This window comes from Peromyscus eremicus, chromosome 5, assembly GCF_949786415.1.
Source record: "Peromyscus eremicus chromosome 5, PerEre_H2_v1, whole genome shotgun sequence".
Lineage (NCBI taxonomy): Eukaryota > Metazoa > Chordata > Mammalia > Rodentia > Cricetidae > Peromyscus > Peromyscus eremicus.
In genome coordinates this window covers 2,889,197-2,913,393 of record NC_081420.1, presented here as the reverse complement: position 1 = coordinate 2,913,393, position 24,197 = coordinate 2,889,197, and the positions used below count along the sequence as shown (strand labels likewise).

Genomic DNA, 24,197 nt, shown 5'->3' with positions numbered 1-24,197 from the left:
CTACAGGCAAAATATTATTAAACATATTCATTAAAAACACCAGCTTTGTTGAGCATGGGGGCACACACCCATACTCCCAATACCCCTGATATGTGGGAAGGATTTCGAGTTTGAGGCAAGCCTGGGCTACATGCTAAGAGTCTGTCTCCAACATAAACAAACATCCACCAAGACAAGCCTAAGTTTCCATGTTTAAAAACAACTGGCCTGGGCTGAGATGTGCCCTGGGAATCTTCGGCTGCATGTGTAAGGCCTGTGGTCCTGTTACAGCACCACAGAAGTGGGCCCACGGGACACTTGGCTCATTTGGTGGGAGCTGTTTTCATCACATGTCATGCTGGGATAGCACAGAGGCCTTTGGTGGGTGGTTCTGGTATGCTGAGCTCAGTCATGGCGAAAACCGTGAGTTAAAGGGTGTCAGCTTGTGATCTGCAACAAGCTCAGACATGTGTGGAGCAGGCGTCTGCCGGCTGTCATAACGAAGCCTTCTGGCTGTGCTCTTGCGTGCCGAATGGCATCACACTAGGTACGGACATGGGAGGAAACTGGCTTTGCTTTATAAAAACCACTTTTGTAACCTACCCTGTCCTTCAAGGCCTGACCTATTCCTGAAAGGTAAAGCCCTAGTGACCCACATGGCCCGAGGCTTCACCTCTTCAGAGGTTCTGTGACCTCCCACATCATTGCGTTATGAGCCAAGTCTCTATCCTACGAACCTTTAGATGACAAATGATAGTCAAACCCTGCCTGTCCCCCTCCCTCTGCTTCCTCCTCTCCCGCTCTCCCTTGTTCTGTCCCTGTGAGCTCTTTTCCCCACCTTTCCTCCTTCCATCCTTGACCCTTTCCCCAAACCTTTCTCTCTTTCCTCTGGTGTGGAAGTAGAGATGTTTAAGTCATGTGCAGGAAAGTAAGTTCCAGCCACAGCTTCTCCCCAGTCCGTCCAGTCTGCGTTATTCAGGCCCACTTGGGTAGCCGTTTGTCAGAGTGGATGTCGCACGGTGGCGTCTGTGTCCCTCAGCAGGCTGTCACTCCTTCCCCATAGTGCTGTCTTGCTAGATTAGATTCCTCCAGAGATAAACTGACCACTCATATCCTGTTCCTCTCACACTAAGAGGGCAGGGACTTGTCACTCTGTGGTGACATTTCTTCATGCTTTATTTGAAGTTTAGGGTGGTTGCTTTTTAACCCAGCTGAGTCAGCAAACATATACGAGAGAAAGGGATGAAACCATGTGTCACTAAGGCAGAAACCTCATAGGGCAACACCCCAGACGGACAGACAGACACACGCATGCACACCACCCACACCTGTGATAACAATGGCATCAGGTGTGATAGATGCCTTCTTGCACAGCCCAGGCACTTGAGGAGGTAAGGATTCAGCCATGAGTGGTTCTGCCCTCAGGCTGCCTTCAGACAACCAGGCACACAATACAAAGTAGCAAACTCACCTGTCATCACTGCTGGGGTGGGCATGGGGCAGGCACAAGGCGCTTTGGAAAGAGAAGGAATCTGAAAGCTTCACAGAGGTGACACAGCAGTTAGGATACAGCTAGATGAAGAGGTCAGGAGAGGCAACTTCAGACCGAGCCGGAATGCACAGCTCCTGAGTACCGTAGTGCACATAACGGCACAGGTGAGCAGGTCCTGAGGGCAGAGGTGATGGAGAAAGGGGGATAATGAAGCTGGGAGGAACCCTGGGGTCCAGATGTGAAACGCCTAGAGTAAAACACTAAGGAATTTGAATTTTGTCATGTCCAGTGCTACACACTAGAGGGAGGTAGAGACAGAAGGGTTAGAAGTTCAAGGCCAGCCCAGGCTACCTGAGGCCCTGTCCTAAGATTTCTGTTTGAGGTTCATAGACAGGGTGGGTTTCCTTGTTGCTTTTTTTCCTTGTCTCTCTTCCCCTGATAAAACTGTGTCAGAATTATCTCCCTTACATTTCATCTTCCAAACATTTCATCTAGATCTTCAGAGCTATCGCTTTCTCTTTCACATTAACTCTTACAATTTTGAAAGTTAAAACTTTTCTAAAGCCTGTAAAGAGGATGACAAAACAAAACACGTCACAGCATTGTTTGCGGTAGGGATGCAGTGGAACGCTCCCTCCAGTTCTGTCCCCTGCCTGCTGGCTACAGGAGTCACCATGGCTTGAGTAGCATGCAGGCTTTCAGAAGCATGCCATAGATTTAGTTACAGAGTCAGAAACACCGATGTCAGGTAAATAAGCTAGTAAGGGAACAAAGAATATGATTATGTGTTCGCCAATTCAGTTATTGTCTCTTACCAAAAACTTCATAGATGCGAACCGGGAGGGAAATGCTCCAGTGTGTTAATAGAGAGAGAGCAGAGCAGGGCGGCATGAGGAAGAGGTGAAGTGGCATTGAGGAGTTAAGTTTCCACCACACTCCTTCTATATTAAACACTTAAAACGACAGTGTATTGACCCATGTAAAGATAAACACTGTGCAAGCAAATGTTCCCAAGACCTGACTGTGCACATCCTCTGTGGTGTCTTGGTGATTTTGTTATTTCACTGTTGTGTTTATGGAGTTTCTTAGCCCCCAAACTTTAGCAGCCCCTGAGAAAGACAAAATGCCTGCAGAGAGGAGTCGCCTGCTCTTACTCCTCACATGACCACGTCACCAGGGTGTGTGCTTGCTGAGTCTTGCACAGCTTCTCTGACTGGGGTAGGGTTGGGTGCCTCTCTCTTTCCTCTGTTTCAGACGATTATTTTCAAGACTTAAACATTAAAGAATTATTACTTTAGTGTATGGGTATTTTGTCTGCATGTATTATTGTGCATCATATGTGTGCCTGGTGCCAAGTGGGACCAGAGAGGGTGTTGGATCCCCTGAAACTGGAGTTAAGGATGGTTGTGAGCGACCATGTGAGTGCTAGATCCTCTGGAAGAGTAGCTAGTTCATTTAACTGTGGAGCCATCACTCCAGTCCCCATTTTCAAGACCTTTGCTTCTTCGTGTAGAGGCCACCAACTCCTGAGAGCAGACCTGCAAAGACAAGTGTCACTGGGAGGAAAGCTGGCAGTCTAATATCCCTACACTGAGATGCTTGGAGGAGAGACTCACCCCATGTCCTTCAAACCTTAAATAGCCTTCATTATCCTCAAGGCTCACAGCACACAGTTTGAGAACCGCAGGCATTAAAACCATGATGGGCATGGTCTCAAAGCTTGGCCTCTTTAGAGTGCCCTCCACAGCCCTTCTCCTTTTGCCTCCCCGGCTTTCTGAATCTGAACTGTATGGTGCAGGACACATGGATGTCTGGACATTCACGCTCTTGCCTCTTGCCTTGCTCTCTGCCAGCACAGCAGGAAACTTGGTTATCCTGTGGCTAGCCTCCTCATTCATCTTTTCAAGGTGTATTTGAAGCGAGTCTTTCAACTTCAAAGTGCTTGAAAATGTTCTCTCTGGCAGGCTTGTCTCAGTGGGAGCCAGAACCTCCTCTTTAGTTCCGATGGACCCAGGCCCCTTATGTAATGCTGTCTTTCCCTCAACAACAATGGCTGTGCACTGTGGGCTTCTGCAGGCAGCAGCCAGGAAAACACCTCTGGTATTTTTTCTTTTCCTAGTATGGACGTACTCCTCTTCACCTTGCAGCCAACAACGGGATCCTGGATGTGGTCCGCTACCTCTGTCTGATGGGCGCCAATGTGGAGGCTCTGACCTCGGTGAGTACCAGGCAGGTGCAGGTGTTTGGCTGCAGAGAGCCATGGAAACTTCTCATGCCTCAAGGGCACGGGGAGAAAGGTATTGCCTGGCAACTGCATTCTGAAGCAGACAGGCTGCTATTAAGCTTTAACCCTCCACGGCAGTTACATAAACATTTGCCCACACAGACCCAGTTTAATATCTAGTTAATGTTTCATCCTTTTCTCATCTCGCCAGCCCCGCTCTGCCAGCGACCCGCTGGTTCACACTGGCCTTTTGTTTACCATGTTACACAACAGTGCCGCTTAGCTCTCCATTCCACGTATGGATTTCTCTTTCGTAAGTGCTTCCCGTTGGCCCCAGGGCACAAAGGCCCAGTGCCCTGTGGGAGGAGCTGGATCCCCTGTGTGGCCTTGGGGGTCCTGAGCAGACAAGGGGGTGCTGTCTACTGTTTAGTGGCTGCCTTTGCGCCTGAAAATTACTTTTAAGTATGATGCAATCCGTCCCTCTCACTTCTCATTTCTGGCTTGTTACCCCAACAGCAGAAGAAACCCTTTGCTCCACATTTCATTAAATATCAGAGATCAGAGAGTGCCCAACAAGATGAGGTGGCAGTTCAGTTGTGGCCATGAAATAATTGTGTGAGTTGTTGCTGGCCCAACAGTGGGTTGATTGCTTGTGTGGGGAGGTCTTGACATTCACAGATCTTAGCTTTTCTGACAGTCAGTTGTGAAGGTGATCACATGGTATTTGATATGGTAGCCCACCTGAGGCTCTGAGGTAGGAAATTCAGCTTTGGTTCTTGGCGAACTTCAAGGTCTTATCTTAACCAAGCAGCCCACAGAGCCAAATCCAGCCTGCTGCTTGTTTTTGTAAATGAAGCTTCCCTGTAGCACAGCCACTCACATTCATTTACCCATGGTCTTTGGCTATGCATGCTGCAGAGTCCCAAACACCTGTGTGCTGGTCTGCGTGTAGGTCTTGGCAGTACCATTCACTCTCAAGATGCAACAGTTTTGTTCTGTGCAGTGTTGGGCTCTCTGCAGGCACAGACATTAATAATGCTCTGCATAGCACGGGTGTGTTTCTCAGGGCACGTGTTCACTCCTGCCTTACAAGGACCTACTAGGCTCGAGGTGCCTTCATCCATCTATATACCAACTCTTTACCCACAGGTTAGTTGTCCTGCAATAAAGCATCACGCACAGGTTTAAGAGGAAAAGATATTTCTTTGTCTCGGATGATGCTGCATAGGAAAAATAAAAACAAGGATGACTTTGGAATGCTGTCAGCTGTTGGAGCCAGAAATGTGGTCCCTTTGTTCCTCTGTGAGCCCATGGTCCTCTCAGTTCATGCTTGCCTGTGGTGTCTGTCTCCTTTGTTCCCCACGGCCACCCCGCATGTGCCACCCTCTTCTTTGGTTCCTGCCTCTTCCAACTTCTAGAGGGACTCTTCAGGGTTTTCTGTCCATGCCTTGTAGCTCCTCGATTAGCCTCACCATTTACTCAGACACATTTACATGCCAGACACAGGGAAACTTCCAGAAAATGAAAGAGGGGTGCTGATCACAAAGTCTTAACTGTCAATCTGGAGTCACTGGGTGAGGCAAGAGTGATGGCAGACAAGAGTTGGGTCCTGGGACATTGGTGGAACTGACCCCTCTGTAGGAGCTGGCACATGGAGTGTGGCCACTGAGTTGTCCAGAAGTCATCAGAGGCTCAGAGAAAGCACCAAACACAAAGGCCTGAGCTTGGTGGCCACCTGCTCCTGTAAGGGCTCCAGGGACCATGCAGCACTGAGAGCCTCCTGTGGCATCTGGCACTCCAGCCAGGGGAAGACAGGCCTTTTCCTCTTAGAGCAGTGATGACTTTGTGTGAGGAGTGAGGTGACCATGTGCTGAGGACATCGCCAAAAGACTAAGCCCAGACTGTCATTCAAATCTTCTAGGAGCTACATTAGAGAAGAAATAGGTGAAACAAATTTCAGCAGTACATGCGAACATTTCAACAGGAGTATTTTGAGATTATTACTATCTTTCATATTCTCTCACGTGTGCCAAGTTTTGAGTGCCTTTGTGTGTTCTGCGCTGACATTCTGCGCTGTGTTTCTGGGTCACATTTCTGACCTGTGGTTGGAGCTACTGTCCTATGGGACAGCCAGAGCTGTATGTAACCTTTTCTAACTCCTGAGAAGACTGTACAAGCAACACTTGGCCCCACAGCGCCCCCTAGTGTCACCTTTATTCTCCTAGTCTGCTCTCAACTGGGATGATGGGGAATGATTTCTGAGTGCTCCTGCACTTCCCCCTTCCCTCCCTCCCTCCTCACTCTCCATGGGCTTGTCTTTCTTGACCATTGACTCAGCAGAGGCCACAGTCCCTCTAGGAAGTTGTCTCTTTTACTGTAAACTAAGACAGAGATTACAAAAGAAGCGACTGGGTGTGGTAGTACACACCTTTGATACCAGGACTTGGGAGGCAGAGGAAGGCAAATCTGAGAGTTCCAGGACAGCCAGAGCTACATAGTGAGACCCTGTCTCAAAAATAAAATGAAATAGTATGTGATCAAAGTGATCAAAGTGTGGTAAGCCATTTATAGGACCTTTGTAGATCCACCTGGGCCATGAAATGACTTGGAGAGCCACCCTAGGAGCCAGTGGCTTGACTCCATGGTGCCTCCTCTCTCTGGATATAACCTCCTCTGACTTAGTCTCTTCTTCTCACTGACTTCTTGTCCTGCTCAGCAAGTACCAGTGGCTCCTGTTAATCCTGTGTCTTAGTCCTGACACACTTCTGTCTCTGCCTGCCCGTGGCTCTTCCCTCTCTTCCTTCCTGGGTCCCAGGCCTGCAGCTTTACCTGAACACCCAGGCCCACCTCCATGTCTCTGGACCTGCATGTTCTCAGAGCTCAGCCTTGTATGTCCCCTTGGAAAGTCCAGGGCAGTCATCCACTTTCTCCTCCCTTTCCTCAATGCTTATCCTCACCAAAGTCATCCCATACAAATACACAGTTTGTTGGGAGTTCCTCGTTGGGGGTGCAGTGTCTAATAAGGAGCTCAGTTCAGCCTAGAGCAAAGGAGAAGGCTTGGTTGGTGTTGGATCCGTCTCAGGACTTTAAGGACACAGTAGGAACGGGGTGACCCTGGCTTTGCAGCACCCCCTGTGGAACACACACCTGAGCTGCATCTTCAGCCTGGGGTGAACATTCATTCTCAGCCTGGCAGTTTTGTTCCCAGGAGACACCTGGAATTATCTGGAGACATGTGATTTTCAGGCTAGATGTGGAGGAATGTTACTGGCATCTTGGTAGATGGCGGAGTGTTATTAACCACTGTATAAGGCGGATAATGGCTTTTCACAGCAGAGAATTATGTAGTCCAGTAGAGCTGAGATTAAGAATTGCTGGTCTAGAGAGACCCCATGAGTATCTCAAGAGCAACTTGAGCTGAAGAAGTTGGCAGGCAGACAGATTTTGTGTGTCCCAGGTCCCCATGGGATGGCTTACCTCGAAATGCTGATAATAAAGCCATAGACTTATTTTTCTTCTGCTGAAAAAGTGTCTTTATTTATTTGAAAATTGCTCCTTAGGGCTGAATAAAACTTCAGCTGAACAGTGTGTCTATCTCCCTTGGTGTGGAGGGGGTACAGCCACAGTTCCTGTCTCCCTGAGGGACTGTGAGGTTATGATTATGCTTCACTGTGAACTGGGTCAGGTCTGGACCAGAAGATTCTCAGGAGATGTTCATGTCCATGGTGTAGAAATAAGAATAAATTCCTTCATATGAAACCATGGCTCCATGAAAAGTCTGTAATAAAACAGTGAAGGTCAAAGTGCTGTCGGCTCTTAGGTCCCTGCTCTGTGTTTGTTGGCAACCTTAAACCAAACTGTGCTAGACTAAGCATTCTTTGGAAGGCACAACGATTGCCGGCCACTGTGTTGTCTGAGGGCCAGGTTTGTACGTGTTGGAACTGAAAGACAAAAGCTTACACTGAAGCAGACACTCTTGACTGCTGGGTTAGAGACAGGGGCTCAGGGCAGGGAAAATCAGCCAGAGAATGAGTATGTGCGGAGCCTGTGGGTTGAGCATATTTCTGTTGTCACCACAGGACCCTGCTGCATTCCTTGCTCTGACATCTTTCTTTCCTGGGCCACAAAATAAAATAAGGATTCCTTGGACAGGAAAACATGTGAGGACATGGTCTTTTACCTGATTTTCTTCTAACTCTGCTGTGCTTGTTTCTTCCTCGAGCTGGTGTGTTTGGGTCACATGCAGCTCTGCTTTGCAGGGGAAAGGCACTGATCACCTGTCTTCTACAGGATGGCAAGACGGCTGAGGATCTCGCCAAGTCAGAACAGCATGAGCATGTAGCGGGGCTCCTAGCAAGACTGCGAAAGGTGAGCCTTCACTTTAAGTTCTTGACTTCATTTTGTGTGAGAACTTCTTGGTGTTTTCGTTGTGGACTATCAGAAGGAGGCATTGGGCTTAGGTTTAGGAAGATCATCTGTCCTTGTCCTATAAGTTGGCATACATGCAAAAGCACCTATTGGGTTTATTATACAGTTGGCTGTAAAAAATGTATTTGGGGCTGGAGGCTCAGTGGTTAAGAGCACTAGTTGCTCTTGCAGAGGACCAGGGTTCAGTTCCCAACATCTCCTTAACAGCTCACAACCATCCGTTAGCCCCATGCTTACAGGACATCCAGCATCCCCTACTGACCTCCACAGGCAGCAGGCAGGTAATGCATAGATGGACACACAAACTAGTCTCATGTTCCCCATCATTTTTGTGCTAACCATCCTGTCTTAGTTAAGGTTTCTATTGCTATGAAGAGACATTATGACCATGGCAATTCTTATAAAGGAAAACATTTAATTGGGCTGGCTTACAGTTTCAGAAGTTTAGTCCATTATCATCATGGCGGGAGGCGTGCAGGTAGACATGGTGCTGGAGAGGTAGCTGAGAGTTCTACATCTTGACCCACAGGGAACAGGAAGTGAACTGTATACCACACTGAGCATAACTTGAGCAAAGGAGACCCCAAAGCCCACCTCTACAGTGAAACGCTTCCTCTAACAAGGCCACACCTCCTAATAGTGCTAACCTCTGTGGGATTATGGGGGGCAATTACATTGAAACCATCACACACCCTACAGTTGAGGGGGAAGAACACTGATGATGCTTCTTTCACTCTTTTGTTTTGAATTCCCAGGTATCAGTTAAGCTCCTGTTTATCAAATCACAGCATTGTAAAGTTTATAAAGACATAAAATAAGTAAATACAGGTGTGAGATCTGCAGCCCATTTCATGCATCAAGAGACTTCCCCAAACCCTTTTGGTTAGGATATCTATTTGTTAACACATGCATGTTCATTGTAGTCCTATTTAAAGTGTAGTAGAAAAAATTTGACACATCAGGTCACCAACACTAAGGGAATAGGATGGTGTTTGCTCTTTACAAATACCTATGAAGAGGTTGTAAGTACAAGAGTTTAATGCTTAGGATGTTTCTAGACTGAAGCGAAAGGATAAAAAGATAAATTGTCTGCACATTTTAACCCTTACCCTAGGGTTGGGGATGTAGCTCAGTTGGTAGAGATCTTACAGAACATTCTAGAAGCCCTGATTTCCATTCCTAGTGTGGAGGGGTGCTGCTTACTGGCTTGCTCCCCATAGCTTGCTCAGTCTACTTTCTTATAGAACCCAGGATTAACTTGGGCCAGGCCCTCCCAAATTAATCCTTAGTCAAGAAAATGCCTCATAGACATGCCAGTTTGATGCAGGCAATTCCTCAATTGAGGGTCCCTCTTCTGAGGTGATTCTAATTTATATCAAGCTGGCAAACCTAATGAGCGCAGGTGGCCTGAATTCTAGATTCAGCACCATGAAGCTCTTGCTGAAAGAACTGGCCCATTGCTCACAAATCTGTGCCTCAGCATCCGCATTTGACCCATGGGAAGAGGTGCTGCCTCAGAGAATGTAATGGGGGTTGAAAGAGTTGAGGTAAATGATGTCCTGAGGATAGCACCTGCACACAGGAAGCACCACATGGTTTCCTTTGTGGTTGGCACCTGAAGAGCATCCTTAGAATGGACTGTGGCAGTTGTGGTGACAACCCACTGTCAATTTACATCCTCAGGGTTCACAGAGGAGGATGCTTCTATGGGAAACCTGGCCTCAAAGAGATTGAGGGGGGTTAGTGCAAAGCTGAGTCCCATCTCTTGTGCGGTGTCTCTGCTTCCTTGGTCTCTCTGTGGGCACAGAGCCTATGCACTATGTATTCCCAGACCACGTGAGGACATCACAGTGAGTCTGTGCTGAGCCACCCTGCCTTGTAGCAGGTCATATTACTCCCCACTGTTATGAGCTGAGGTTTCTGTTCTATCAGGCAGGATCTTATAGAATTCTTGTTCAACAGGACATACACTTGCCTTCACTGTCCTTCACATGTCTCTAGACTTCAGCCTCCTGGCTGGTTCGAGGCAGAGCCCTGCAAATTCATCCTATCATTCAGAGTCCTGAACTAAATAATTCATCAGCATTTGGAAACACCCAATGAGGGGATTTGGTTTCAGAAGTCAAAGCAACAGCCTTAGGGACTGAGGGGTGATGGCAGTGGCTTGCTTCAGAAGCCAGTACCTGCAGAGAAGGTCGGGGTGATACATTTATTTGAGGTTCTCATCTGGGCCACCAGGAGGAGAGAGTGTTCAAAAGAGTACAGTGGGAGAAACAGGGAAGGCTACAGAGTGTCCGCTGTGCTCTTCTGCCTTCTCTGCCATGCTCCTCAGAGCTCTCACCGGGGTTCTCCTGGCATTACAGGTGGGTGGGAAGGCCTGTCTTTGCAGAGTATTTTGGTCCCTGGCCTCCAGGGCCCTGTTATAGCATCTCTTTCTCTCTCTTTTTCTTTCCTTTGTGAAAACCAAAGGTTGCCTCCACACACTGTGCTGTGTTCCCTGCCTGTCTTAGAGCCACTCAAGGGGGAGGTGGGCCTTGGCCTTCCTCACTTGGGGCCATTCCGTGTGGTCACTGCCGTTATCAAAGGCTCACCCCCTGCGTTTTCACCTCCTAGGAATGTAGTTTTGAACCTTCGCTGTGAAGGAAATAAGGGATTGGCCTATGGAAATAGAACCAAAGCCATCGCGTCCCCACCACCAGTGGAAGTGAACACGAGAGTCAGAAGGTCCTCAGAGGGTCCGTGCGCATCACTGTGCAGTGAGGGGCCGACACAGGACCAGGGAGGGCTTTGCAGCCTTGCATTCAGGGGACCTCAGGAGCATCCCTTCTGGAAGGAAGGTCTAGCACCACTAGGGACCCAGGTCAAGGCCAGGGTTACGTGATAATTAAGAACACGAGGTAGGGCTGAGCTGTGTGGAGTCTGCACTGTCCCAGTTCAATATGGAGGGTTTGGGACATTTGGTACTATCTCTGACAGCCAGCCATGTGTGTCTTCTCCCAGCTCGGTGACATCACTCTGGGCTCTTATAGTCAGATGTGGGAGGGAATCCTTATATGGTAAGAACCCGCAGGTAGGTCCCTTCCGTGAGTCACCTCTATCTGTGGAGTTCCCAGCACACTGGCTTGGTGGAGTCTGGAAGCCCCACAACTGCCGCTTGGCTGGTGTTTGCCGGAGGAACTAACAAAAGGAAGGTGTCCCTTCTATCACACACACACACACACACACACACACACACACACACACACACACACACACAGGATTCCTACCAGGAAACAGTCCCTCCACCCTACATACCTGGACTGTGCTGCCTAGCCAGACCTAGTCTCCTCGTCTAAATGCAAGGTTAATATGGCCAGAGGGAGTAGGCTACTTTAGACTTGGCCTTGAAGTCCATTTTTGCCACCTTTGTCCCTGCAAGTTCCATGTTTATCAGGGCTTTGGGGACTTAGTTTACTTGATTTGTCACATCAATCAGATTTTCCCTTAAACTGTTATTAAAAGTGCCCACTTCTATGCAGAAGTGCTTGGGAATGTTTTGGAAAATGGACAATATTGGGTGTTGCCCAGAATTTAGATTCACCAGGAGTGAAGAGCATTTGCATAATTAGGATCCTCACTCCTTCCATTTGGGTCTAACAGCTTCTGCCACGTGCTGGAAGCCACTGTCTCTTCTTGGGGCTCTTATCTGGCTCCTCCAGATTGCTGCCCGCTTCCTTTTCAGCTTGTGGGTTCAGTCATCTTTCCTGGGGGAAGTGAAAGCTAACTTGCCAGGGGAAAAGTGCTGAAGAGAGAAAACTGCAAACCCAGAGGCCTACCTGCTAAGTTCAGGCTGTGATGGGGGGGTCTGGAGGAGAGGCAGGGAGCCCTGCTAGTGGAAGCCATTGACAGCCCGTGTGGGGCTGGGCTTGGCAGGGACTGTGCAGGCCAGTTGCTTTGTGAGCTTTGGAGAAAAAAAAAAAAGAATAACTACCTAAGCAAGTACTTAAAACAAGAGATGAAAGCTCTCCAGTGGTGGGTATAACCTGTCTTACAACCCTCCCTTCACAACCACATGGAAGGTTCCATAAACCTGCACTCCTTGGTGTTGGGAGGTGTCTTATGAAATGGTGTCTAGTCTGCACACAGAGGACTCACCCAAACCTTTGATGCCCTAGGCCTTGTGTGTGGCCCAGTCACACCCACAGACCCAAGGGACACACACTGGAGAACATTGTAGGACCTGAGAAAGAGTGAAGTAGCACCGTTAACCCAGGGGTGCTGGGTGGACAAGCTCCTACCTGGCCCAGCTACTGAGGGCCTGGCCAGGCTGGGTTTGAGGCCAGCCAGGTCTAGTCTCAGACCATCAGCTAAGTGTTCACTTTGGTCGGCTATAATTGTGCTTCACTCCAAACCAATTAACATAGCACCTCCTAGAACTGGTCTGGAGCAGTTCCTTAGGGTAGGAAAACAGTTCATGGGGGTTGATTAAAAACTGCCTTCCAGGGTGCTCCCTCTGGGCTCCTCAGCTTGTCCCTGCTCTGCCATCTAGTGGCCAGAAGTGAAAATGCTTTGACCACCCATAGAGGGCTATCAGAAACTCCTGTCGAGGGCAGGTTGTGACAGTGCATTGGGTTTATATTCCAGGGTTCGAAGTGAGAAGCAAGAGTGATCATCCTTCAGGATGAAGTAAGATTCCCTCAGACATGAGAATTAGGATTCTTTGCTTTTTCTGGCTCAAGACTAAAGTGTTCTCTGCCTACCTTCATGAGAAAGTATTCCTGTTGGCGTATGTTCTAAAACTGTGGTTCTCAACCTGGGGATCGAATGACCCTTTCACAGGGGTCACCTAAGACCACTGGAAAACACAGATATTTACATTATGATTCATAACAGTAACAAAATTACGGTTATGAAGTAGCAATGAAATAATTTCATGGTTAGGGGTCACCACACCATGAAGAACTGTGTTAAAGGGTCGCAGCATTAGGGAGGTTGGGAACCACTGCTCCAGAGCCTCTTGGCCAAGGTTGCCATCTCTTGGTGGACAGAAAAAGACATGAAAGGGACCTAAACATAGGCAGCAGGGGGTGATCTAGGTCGGGTTCCTTCCTTGGAAATCCACTTCTGTCTGATATCTGTATCCCCACTTTAAAGGTGGGAACATGTGTTTGTTTGCCTGGCCCGAGTTCAGGGCCTCATAAAAGCCAAGGTGTAAATTTAGCAAAACACTGCCTTCTTTTATAAAACAGGATGTGTTGGAGTCAGTTATTAATTAGCTTGTTGGCATGTGATTCAGAGATGAATGGCCAACTCCCGCTCTTGAGAGGCAGGTGACCATGCTCCACTCTCCCCAGATGTGAATGGGTTTGCCTCTGAAACAAAACCACTAGGTGCCAAAGTGACATGCCACACCTTGTGGAAATACAAGCAGGGAGGGTCTTTTCTCACCTCGCACAGTTTTCTAGTGATGATTTATAAATTCTTACTGAAGTCTAGAAGCCCCACAGCGACTTTGTGTCTGAGACTGTGCCCTGTGGGGCTTTGTCTTCCAGTGAGATGGACTGCAGTGGCTTACGTGGTCCACTGTGCTTGAGCCTCCAGCACACAGCCTGAGATTCTGCCTTCCATCCGCTCGTCTCTGTCCATTTCTTCCCTCTGTTCACCTCTCTTTCACACTCACAAGGATGGAGGATCCAGTAGTAGATTCTGCTTTACTCCATGTCCTTGGGCAACAGTTTGGGGCTGTTTTGAGCCTCAGTTTCCTTATCCAACAAAGGGGAGGAGCAGACACAGCTTCTGTGACAGTCACCTGAGAGTTCACAGCTTGCCTTTTGTAACGCCATGTCACCAAGGAGCATCCATTGCAGACACTTCTCAGTGGAATCTCACCAACCAGGAAGTGGACACACTTGGAAGAAATGATGTGTCTCAGTGTGAACATGCTGGGACATGGGGCCTAGTGCTCCTGGTCTAGGGAGAGCCTACCACTGCCCTGGAGTTACTGAGAGCATTTACCACAGGTGCTAATTGGACTGTTAGCATGGCAACTTGAACAGCTCAGTTTTAGGATTAAGCAAAGGGCCGTCAGTCTCAATGCATAAAGGTAAAACAGAAATTTAGATAAGGCCAGGAAGATGGGTTAGAAAATGAAGGTGTTAGCTGTAGCTTGAACCCACAAGGTAGAAGGAGAGAACATCCCTCAAAGGCTGCCCTTAACGTCTGCATGTGTGCCACAGCACCCCCCCCCACACACACAAGATAAATAAATAAAAGATTTTAATACTGTGTGAGCCAGCCACCAATTTATAAGATACCCATAATCTTGAAAAACTCTGTGTTCCACCCCTCCCCCCAGGCTGTGTGCAAAAATGTGCTAAGTCCTAAGCTGAGGTGACTTCTCAGAAGATTTCTCTCATGTGTAAACCCTGATCAACCAGAGACCCAGAATATTCTTCACCATAGGAGGTATAGAGAAGCACACCTTTCCATCTGGTGCCCAAGCATCCTCACTTTGTGGGACCTAAAATACATCTCTCCCCATAGTGCCCACCAGGGGACAGTGTCACCACTGCTGAGAAAGGGCTGGTTCCAACCACAAGGTAATTAACGGGAGAAGCAATGGTGGCTCAGTGTGAAGGGGTCAGCAGAGAACGAGCATCTCAGGACTTAGAACCCAGCCAGGTTGTGTCTCGGTGAGATGCCCTGTTGTGGGTCTCCTCTGATGCTACCAGTTGTTTGCTAATCATCTGGTGTGTGCCAGGGCTGGGATGCCAGCTCTGCCTTTCACTTGGCTCCTGGTCTAGAGGCTAGAACTCAGTCTATTGGGTCATGATGGAGAGCCACACATGGATCAAGCCTGCTAGAAATGAAGGTTGCAGGAGGAGATGAAAGACAGATGAGTTTTGTGGTGTGTAAGGAAGTTAGGCTGCAATACAGGGGAAACTCCTGGGGCCCGGTGAAGGAGAAGATATGCAATCACTACATGTAATTGCTTCAAACAGATCCTCATTAGGGAAAGAGCAGCAGATGATAAAAATGAGACAAGTGTTGAGGTCAGGATGAGACCTTGTGGCATGAAGGATGCCTGAGGACAGAGATGATGTTGCCTCCTGACAAAACATCCCATCCAGATGTTACGCTCAAAGTCAGTTTGTCCGTAGGGCTGTATCTCTTCAAGACTAAGGACCTGACAGCTTCAATTGCCTAGGTCTCAGCACTGAGCCTAACACTTGGAGAACACTGTGTTTATGGATGAATGAGTGAATGAATCTGAGGGTGATTCCGTGCTGAGGAGATTCATGCTTCCCCCCACAGGCAGAGCACTACCACTCCGCTGTCCTTTAGCTGTCCCGCAGCAGGTGGCCTCCACTTGTGGTGCCTTCTCCCCAGTCTCCTTCGGGTGTGGCCCTAAAGGAACCAGACTTTTCCAGAACAGGCTTGGACTCTCTTGTGAAAGGAACCAGAAATTTCATACAAAGAGAGACAGGCCCTGCATGTACCATGACTGGCCCTCAAGGAACCACCTCGCAGCCCAGAAAGGGGCAGGCTCTACCCTCTTATGCCATGACAGTACCACCAATGCCTCAGACTCTCCACATAGAGGAACAGGCCCCTAGTTGGTAAGACAGGGCTCATCTTACTTCATGTCTAAGTTGATGCTTCACAGGTTTTTCCACCCAATTTGTTAGGATCCAGATGCCATGGAAGCAGATCCAGAGTCAGAGAACAGAGGTTGCCAGGGGCTGAACAGATGGATAGGGCAGTGACTGCTAATGGGCTTGGGACTCCTGGGGATGACGAAGGGGCTCTGAAATGGGGGAGCAGAGATGGTTGACAGCAAGAGGATAGCCTGGAACCCCCTGGAGCCCACACTTCAGAACGGTAACTGCCATGTGCTTTCCTGATGATATGGGGATAGATTAGAGCCCCTGAACCAACCCCACACTTCAGAACGGTGACTGCCATGCTGTGTGCTTTCCTGAGTTTAAAAACATTTCTGTGGAAACAGCAAGGAAATGCATTCCTGACTCCAGTAGGAAGTGCAGACCCAGGACCAGAAAGCCCAAGGCCCATGGGGTATAGTCTGCTCAGAGATTCAATTTTCCCCTGACTAAGGGCGAGGGGGTTCTTATTCCTCTGGCAGGACACACACAGAGGACTCTTCATCCAGCAACTCCGACCCACGCAGAATCTCCAGCCAAGAATCAAGCTCAAGCTGTTTGGCCACTCGGGATCGGGGAAATCCACACTGGTGGAATCTCTCAAATGTGGGCTGTTGAGGAGTTTCTTCAGAAGGCGCAGGCCCAGACTCTCCTCCACCAACTCCACCCGCTTCCCACCATCACCCCTGGCTGCTAAGCCAACAGGTAGGAGCTCCAGGGGGTGGCCACGCCTCCTGAAGTTGCTGGGTTTTACATTCTCTAGGGTGAGAGATGCCTGAAGGCAAAGGCTGAGGTCCCAGGAAAAATGTAGCATGTCCTGTTACCACTGGAGAAATCCACAGTGCTCCTGAAGTGAGACAAGCACTGGGGGTGGGGAGGAGCAGTCTGAGTTCACACACTGGGGTGACTCAGGCTGGTGGGGACTTGATTTTCCAAGGAACTTTACACACACTGTCACTGGCTGCCACATGTCTTACTCTGTTTTGTGGCCCCCTTCAGGGATCGTGGCTGTTCTGTTGTTCTGTACAGGATAAAGGGAGACATCCAACATCATGGGAAGAACTCTTGACAGCTTGCCTAGGAAGTTGCTAATGACCTTCAGATCAAAATAGGTTTTCCCTCCAAGTCTGCCTCTTGTTGTCACTAGAGGGCAGTAGTCAACAAATTTTTTTCTCTGTGGTTTCATAAGCTATTACTTTTAACTTGCTATGAACAAGCCTGTCCTGGCCCTTTATCCATGCCATGAACATTTATCACTGAGGTGTAGGAAGGAAAGGCCTCCCGCCAATATTGCCTGCTATTCTCTTCTAGCTTGTGCCCACAGACCACTAAGGATGTCCACTTCTGCCAGGTGGTTGTCCTGGACACAGGTGCTGGGCATGAGACATTCCTGGGGATCCCTAGTGCTCGTGTGAGGCTTTCAATCTATGGAAAGATACACTGAAATACACATGCATCTGATCCCCCACCCTGCACTCCTCCCTTTCCTTGGATCCACCTCGTCCCTTACTATCCACCTTTCTCCTCCTTGCCTGCTTTGGGATTCCCATGCCATGTCCTGAGTCCTAATCCTTTGGCCTGCAGTCTCAGTGAGCATTAACAACCTGTACCCCGGCTGTGAGAATGTGAGTGTGAGGAGCCGCAGCATGATGTTCGAGCCGGGCCTCACCAAAGGGATGCTGGAAGTGTTTGTGGCTCCACCTCACCACCTACATGGCTCTGCTGATGATCAGTCCACGAAGGCCATCGACATCCAGAATGCTTATTTGAACGGTACGCCCTATCTACCCTGAGGGAAAGAACTTGTTTTTTTCTTTCACAGGGCTTCAAGTCATTACCCAAAAGCAGCTTTTACTAAGCAGTATCTGCTGCATCCAAAGAAAGTCAATAATGGGGCTGACCCAGGCCTGAGCCATGGCTGGCTGGCTAACACACTAAAAGCAAAACTACATGGTAGGGAGCTATCAGCACCTAGCAAAAAACCTAGCACCCAGTAAATGACTGATTGGGTGATTAGTGCCTTTTGAAATGTAGAATCAAATGCCAGTTTAGGTGGGGATATAATGATACACACAGACCCTCATAGTTTGATGAAGCAAGTTTGAAAAGGTGATGTTTAACACACTGACAGTCATGCCTAATGCTGTGGCATACATATAGGGAATTCTTTGAGTGTTTTGTTGTTGTTTGTTTGCTTATGAGATAGAGACTTTCATGTAACCTAGGTGAGCCTCAGTGCAGCGCCCCAGTGACTTCACCACCTTCCTCTACCACCACATTTCAGCATCTCCTCACCTCCTAGCACCCCACACTGTAGAGCAGCGCTCTCTTGCGTGAGCCACACCCAGGCTCCAGTATGCTCTTCCAGCCGCCGAAGAAGTTCCTGTCCCCATAGTTCAGTCATTCTTTTGTCATAAGTTCCAAAATCTTACCTCAGAGCCCAAGTCCAGACCAGGCACTGAGGTGCATGCCTATACTTCCAGCACCCAAGATGAGGCAGTAAGATCACCACAAGCTCAACACCAGCCTGAGCTAGAGAGTGAGACCCTGTCTCAAAAACTTCAGTAAAACAGTCTGTCCAGGTCTCATCTCAGGCTTAACCTCCTTGCAGCTAAGAACTTATGTGACTCAGTAAACAAAAGTTGACTACTTTCTCAAGACACAGTGGTGTAGGGAGAGGGGTAAAACCAACCTTCCAGGTCCAAAAGGAAGACACAGGAACAAGAAAGGCTAGCTGGCCCAAGACGGAAGTGACTCCATCAAAGCAGACATCAAACCTTAGTCTCCAAGTCCAGCAGCATCTTGTGCCTGAAGCTCTTGCCAGCTGATAGTAGTGCATCATGCTGGTAGCTCTGCCTTCCCCTAACCCCAGCTGCAGCCCACCCCATAAATTCACTAGGCGCTCTAGTCTCCTCCCCAGGTGTGACAGCCCCTGCCTGGTTTCTCAGACTTTCCTTGGAAATTTTAGTGATTGCTGCCATGATCCACAGTCCTTGAGCATTCTGCATACCTGCAGAATCAGCACCATGTGGATGCCAGATGTGTCTGCTCCCAGTCTGAACTCACATGACTGGAGCACCTACAGTGTCTCAACATAAAGCAGGAATCAGAATCCTGAGGTGGCTGGGTGGTGAGCTTAGGAGGACTGCCTGAGCTCTGCTCTGTGAAATTAGACTGCCCTCCTAAGTCCCTTGGCCTGTGATGGGAGTGGTGGGTGGCCTGTGTCTCAGAACTCTCCCAAATTCTGTCTGTTACCCAGTTCTAAAGCTGATTCTCCATTTTCAGGTATGGTTACAATAGTGACCTCCCTTCTAGGTATCACTATCATACCACTCCATTTTCTGCTCTTCTCACTCAAATACTTGATGTTAGTACTTTATAAAGGAAAGATAAGCTGAAAAGCCAACATCAGATGGCCCCATCAGCTCCATCTATTGTTAGGGTCCCCTTTTCACATTGCAAGTAGATAGCATCATGACAGGAGAGGGTACATGCTGAGAAAGGAAGCCAGAGAGTCCAGGGATGTGGCCAGCTTCTCTTTATAATAACCTACTTTCAAAAGACACTAAAGTAATGAGGTGTTAACTTCTTCCTGAGGGCCTTGCACCTGACCACCTCCCACCATGCCCCACCTCTCAGCCTTCCATCAGGTCACTGGGGATGCAGCCTGCAGCTCACAAATCCTCAGCAGGGACAATGACAGAGTGATGGGGATGCCCAAAAGGCATTGGGAGGAATGTGTAGTGAAGAGCTGCTATCATGTCTGCCATGGGGAGACCTTCAGAAAAATAGCAGGATCATATCATGTCCAGATGTGTCCAACACTTCAACACTGTGATGTGACATCATCATTTGCAGGTGTGTTGAACCACATTCCTAGCTATACTGGAATGTGGCCCACGGGTCACAAGTTAGACACACTGGTGAGGCCCTATAATTATCCTGTACCTAGTGAAAAACATCACGTCATCTGAAGCTGTGACTGTTTAACACCAGCTGGCTCAGGAATCACCTGGAGGGGACCAAGTTTGAGAGCTCCTGGTCCCAATGACCAGGATTAAAGTCCATTCTACTTCCTCCATTACAAGCTGTGTTTCTTCCCAGCTTCCCAGGACAGAGCTGGCCAGGCAGCATGAAGAAAGGAGGAACTTGTATTTGGGCCTCACTTGACATCCCCACCACAAACCAGGTCTCTGGTGCTGAAAGTCCTATTTCTGTTTGGAGAACTTTCCACGCTGTGCTGAGCCTCCAGTTTATAGGATGTGTGTGTCTAAAATCATGTGATTCTGTGCAATCTGACAGGACTGATCTCTTCTTTCCCTCATTGGCCTTCTCCCTTTTTATATAATAATATGAAAGGGGAAAATAGTCAAGTTTGTTTGTGTACAAACATCTGCATCTGGCCCACACACCTATAACACACAAGATATATCTGCCGGGAATTTAGAATAAATATGGTGTAGATACAGGCAAAGCTATCTTAATGACAACCTTTAGGAGGGAGTCATGTAGACAGATGAAGGAGAGACAGGCATAGAGCACTGGATATGGACCTGTGTAAAAGTCCCTGTGTACTTACACAGACAAATGCTGCAGATGTCACAAGCCCTGTGCAGAGTCCTGAGAATGCTAACAGCCACTGAAGTTAGGTGGGTGTTTCCTGATTGCAGCCTTTGTTTTCTTTCTGAAGGAGTTGGTGATTTCAGTGTATGGGAGTTCTCTGGAAACCCTGTGTACTTTTGTTGCTATGACTACTTCGCTGCCAATGATCCCACATCCATCCATGTCATCGTTTTCAGTCTAGAAGAACCCTATGAGATCCAGCTGAACCAAGTGATTTTCTGGCTCAGTTTCTTGAAGTCTCTGGTCCCAGTTGAAGAACCCATAGGTGAGTAAGGTCCTTCCTTCTTTTCCCCTGTGATGATTCTCTTGGGGTCCTCACGCTGGCCACACTCAGACCCCACAGAATGGGGCTCCCAGCTGTGTCTTCCTCCCAGTCCTGAACCTCTCACCCCTGCTGCACTTCCTCAGCAAGTCATCATTGCGGAGTGCACAGTGGAGTCCTCCATCGATGACTCCTGCTCCCTTCTGGAAAGTACTGGGCCATTCATCAGCAGGAGGGATTAACTCTCCATCTTCACCTCCACACAGCCCTTGTGAAAAGTCCTTGGTGGTGTGCCTCAGCACATTGGCTAGAGACAGTGATGGCTCCACCTGGTTTGTCCCTGGTTCAGGGTGATGCTCAGCAGCCAGCTTGCTTCTACAAAAAGCCCAGGCTTATCACATCAGCAGGACTGATCTGGAAGATATAGTTTTGCTTCTTTTTTCTCCTTTGTCACAACTCTTTAAAACACTTCTGTGAGGAGTGGCTCTGTCTGTGTGAGTTGGAGACTGCTTGTCTTTGGGCTTTCTCCAGTGTGTGGCTGCATTCAGAAGGCTTTCTTTGTTTCTGTGAAAGCTGTCCCTGATTGCAAATGTCCCTCATGCATGTTGCCTCTAATAAGGGAGCCTCTGAGAGCTGCTTCCTGTGCTGCAGTTTGCCTTGGACTCTGCTAAGAACTGTAGTGGAGGATCAGAGCCAGGGGCATACTCCAGAGTGCTGCCCTCGAGTCTGTGGGCAGGTTGCGTATCACCTGCACAGGCGGTCTAGGCATGAGGCCAACACATTCCCTCTGGGCCAGGAGAATCAGCCAGGGAAGAGATCAGACTTTCAAAGGGTGCACTTTCTCCCTCAGCATTTGGAGGCAAGCTGAAGAACCCGCTCCGAGTTGTCCTGGTGGCCACACATGCTGACATCATGAATATCCCTCGGCCTGCTGGAGGCGAGTTTGGATATGATAAGGATATATCCTTGCTGAAAGAGATCAGGAACAGGTGAGGGCAGCCTGCTGGTGGGATGGGGTGAGCATCTGAACTGGGAACCTGGGTCAGGTGAGAGGTGCAGCAAAGGACAAGTGGCCATGCTGGGGTGGGGTGGGTGGGTGGGGTGGAAGGAATTTTCATCTTTGATTGAACCTTTGTTGAATTTTTCATTTTCATCAAATCAATGAGTACACATGCAATAAACCTTGCTAGACACAAAGACTACATGGTAAAAGCACATAGCCTGCTCTCACCACCTCACTCAGCACCTCCACACAGAGGTGACTTCTGTTCTCGGGATTTACATGGTTAGCACTTAGATTAGTATTTCTTAACATGTAAGTTGCAGACACCCCCTGGATTATGAAATTACTTAGGTTAATGTCCAGCTCCATAATGGGTTAGGGTGGAATGGGACAGAACGGAGTAGAAAAGGTCAGAGTGCTTTGCTGTCAAGTATTATATGTAAGACCTTTGTTTCTCTTATAAAGGACTAGAGGTAAATATAACTTTTTACTTAGAATCTGTTGGTAGTTTTTCATTGCTATAATGATATACTTGAAGTTGGGTAGCTAATAAAAAGGGACACTCAGCTAAGAGCTTAGGAGGCAAGAAGTCTAAATCCTATTTCATCAGTTCTTCTGAGGCCCCCTTGATGGTGTCACTTCCTAGTGGGTGGCATCATGGTGCAGAGCATGTAAGGACAGGAATTCAGGGAGGGACTTGGAAGGTAGGCTCTCTTGAGACAGCACAGACCCCGAGGAAGCTACAGTAATCCGTTGGGAAGGCAGTACTTCTGAGACTTGCGACCTTCAGTTAATCCTAACTTCTTAAAGACCCCATTAACACACATCACCTCACTGGGGACAGAGCCTCTAGAACACAGGCATCCCTGGAGGACAGACCACATCCAAACCATAGCATATTCCAAGGCTCCATTAACAAGTTTGAACTTGGGGGCTGGAGAGATGGCTCAGTGGTTAAGGGCACTTGCCGCTCTTCCAGAGGACCTAAGTTTGGTTCCCAGCACCCACACATGTAGCTCATAGTGGCATACACACAGAGACACATACACATAAGTAAAAATAAAAATGAATCTTTAAAGCATAAAGTTTGAAGTTGCAGTTTTCTGTAACATGCTGGCACTCAGATCTTGAATTGTCAATGAGAGCTGCAGTCTGTTTTCTTCCTGCTATGAAAAGAGGTCTTAGGTGAATATTTTCAGACGAGTGGTGTAACTTCCTTGTTCTGTTTGTGATCCTAGCCTTCCACCATCAGCAGTATTTCCTCTCCTCCCTCGGAAAGTGAACACTTAAGCCTTCGCATCAGGAGGCTCTGATATCTTTCTACTATCTCTTCCTCTACCTATGCTGAAATCCCAGACTCCTGCTTATAAGATTGAAAGAGTACCTGACTTCCCACACACTGCATCTAGAGGAACCAGCAGAGTTCACCCAACAGCAGGGACAGAGAGCTTCTTCAGAGTCACTAGGGCCCTCTCCCTTTCCTTACCATCAGCCTCTGGGGCTAGTAGGAGCTCAGCCCCTGCGTGGGAAAACCTAAGGTTGAACCGGAGCTGATGTGGCCCCTGCTTTTGCCATAGGTTCGGGAATGACCTTCATGTCTCAAATAAGCTGTTTGTGCTGGATGCAGGGGCTTCTGGGTCTAAGGACATTAAGGTTCTTCGGAATCACCTGCAGGAAATAAGGAGTCAGATTGTCTCGGTGAGTACACATGGAGGGACCTGGACTCCGCCATGGAGATGCCAGCATTGACCAAGGAGGTGGCCCCACTGTACTGCCCTCACTTTGGTTTGTTTTCAGGGGGACAGGTTGACAGTAGGAGGCAGAACAAAGGTCTACATGCAAGTGATGTTATCCTGTTACTCTGAGGGAGGCAGGAAGGTTGGAGACGAGAATTGTTGTGAGCAACAGTGGACCACTTCAGAGTATATCAAGCTCTTACAGTGTTTCTTGGCTTCTTTAAATATAACATTTCTTTTTACAAATTACAATAGCAATTCTAATCTGCTTTATTTTAGTATGTATAACAAATTCAGAAAAGAAAAATAGTCACTAACAAAATTTACCGAAGGATGTGTGCTAACAGATGAGAACATACTAGATTAGACGGTGTTCTCAATGCAGGTAAAATAAGGAGTGTTACATTTTCCCCAATGTAATACATTTCTACCCAGAATCTGAATGGGATGGAGGGCATTGGGGTTTTCACCTTGAAATGGAAATGGAAGAAGAAAATAGGTTTCACAGGCTTTATGACTAAAACAGTTAAGAGCAGCTTAGATGGTGTCCCCAGAGATCACAGTGTGTACAGACATTTACTAGCCAACAAAGAAGCCGAGCCGAAGAGACAGCTGAGTCTGTATGTGTTCCGTGCGCAAACACAAAGGCCCGCGTTCGGATCCCCAGAACTCTCCTAACAGCTAAGCATGTTGGGGCACACCTGTAGCTCCAGCACGGGAGGATCCAAGAAGCTTGCTGATCATCTACTTTAGTCAGTCAGTGAGTCCAGGGGGGGTGAGGGACCCTGTGTCAAAAATAAGGTGGAGAGT

At 48.3% G+C, this 24,197-nt stretch overlaps 1 protein-coding gene across 2 annotated transcripts in view; it reads left to right on the top strand.

Annotated features, from left to right (window-relative positions):
- Positions 1-24,197, top strand: part of Dapk1 (death associated protein kinase 1) — a 163,551-nt gene that overhangs the window by 129,335 nt on the left and 10,019 nt on the right. For both annotated transcript variants that reach the window (XM_059262764.1, XM_059262765.1), the window contains 7 exons: positions 3,591-3,689; positions 7,986-8,063; positions 16,246-16,468; positions 17,348-17,536; positions 20,454-20,651; positions 21,499-21,637; positions 23,229-23,349. In XM_059262764.1, coding sequence (XP_059118747.1) covers positions 3,591-3,689; positions 7,986-8,063; positions 16,246-16,468; positions 17,348-17,536; positions 20,454-20,651; positions 21,499-21,637; positions 23,229-23,349 — 1,047 coding nt within the window. The remainder of the gene's footprint in view (positions 1-3,590; positions 3,690-7,985; positions 8,064-16,245; positions 16,469-17,347; positions 17,537-20,453; positions 20,652-21,498; positions 21,638-23,228; positions 23,350-24,197) is intronic.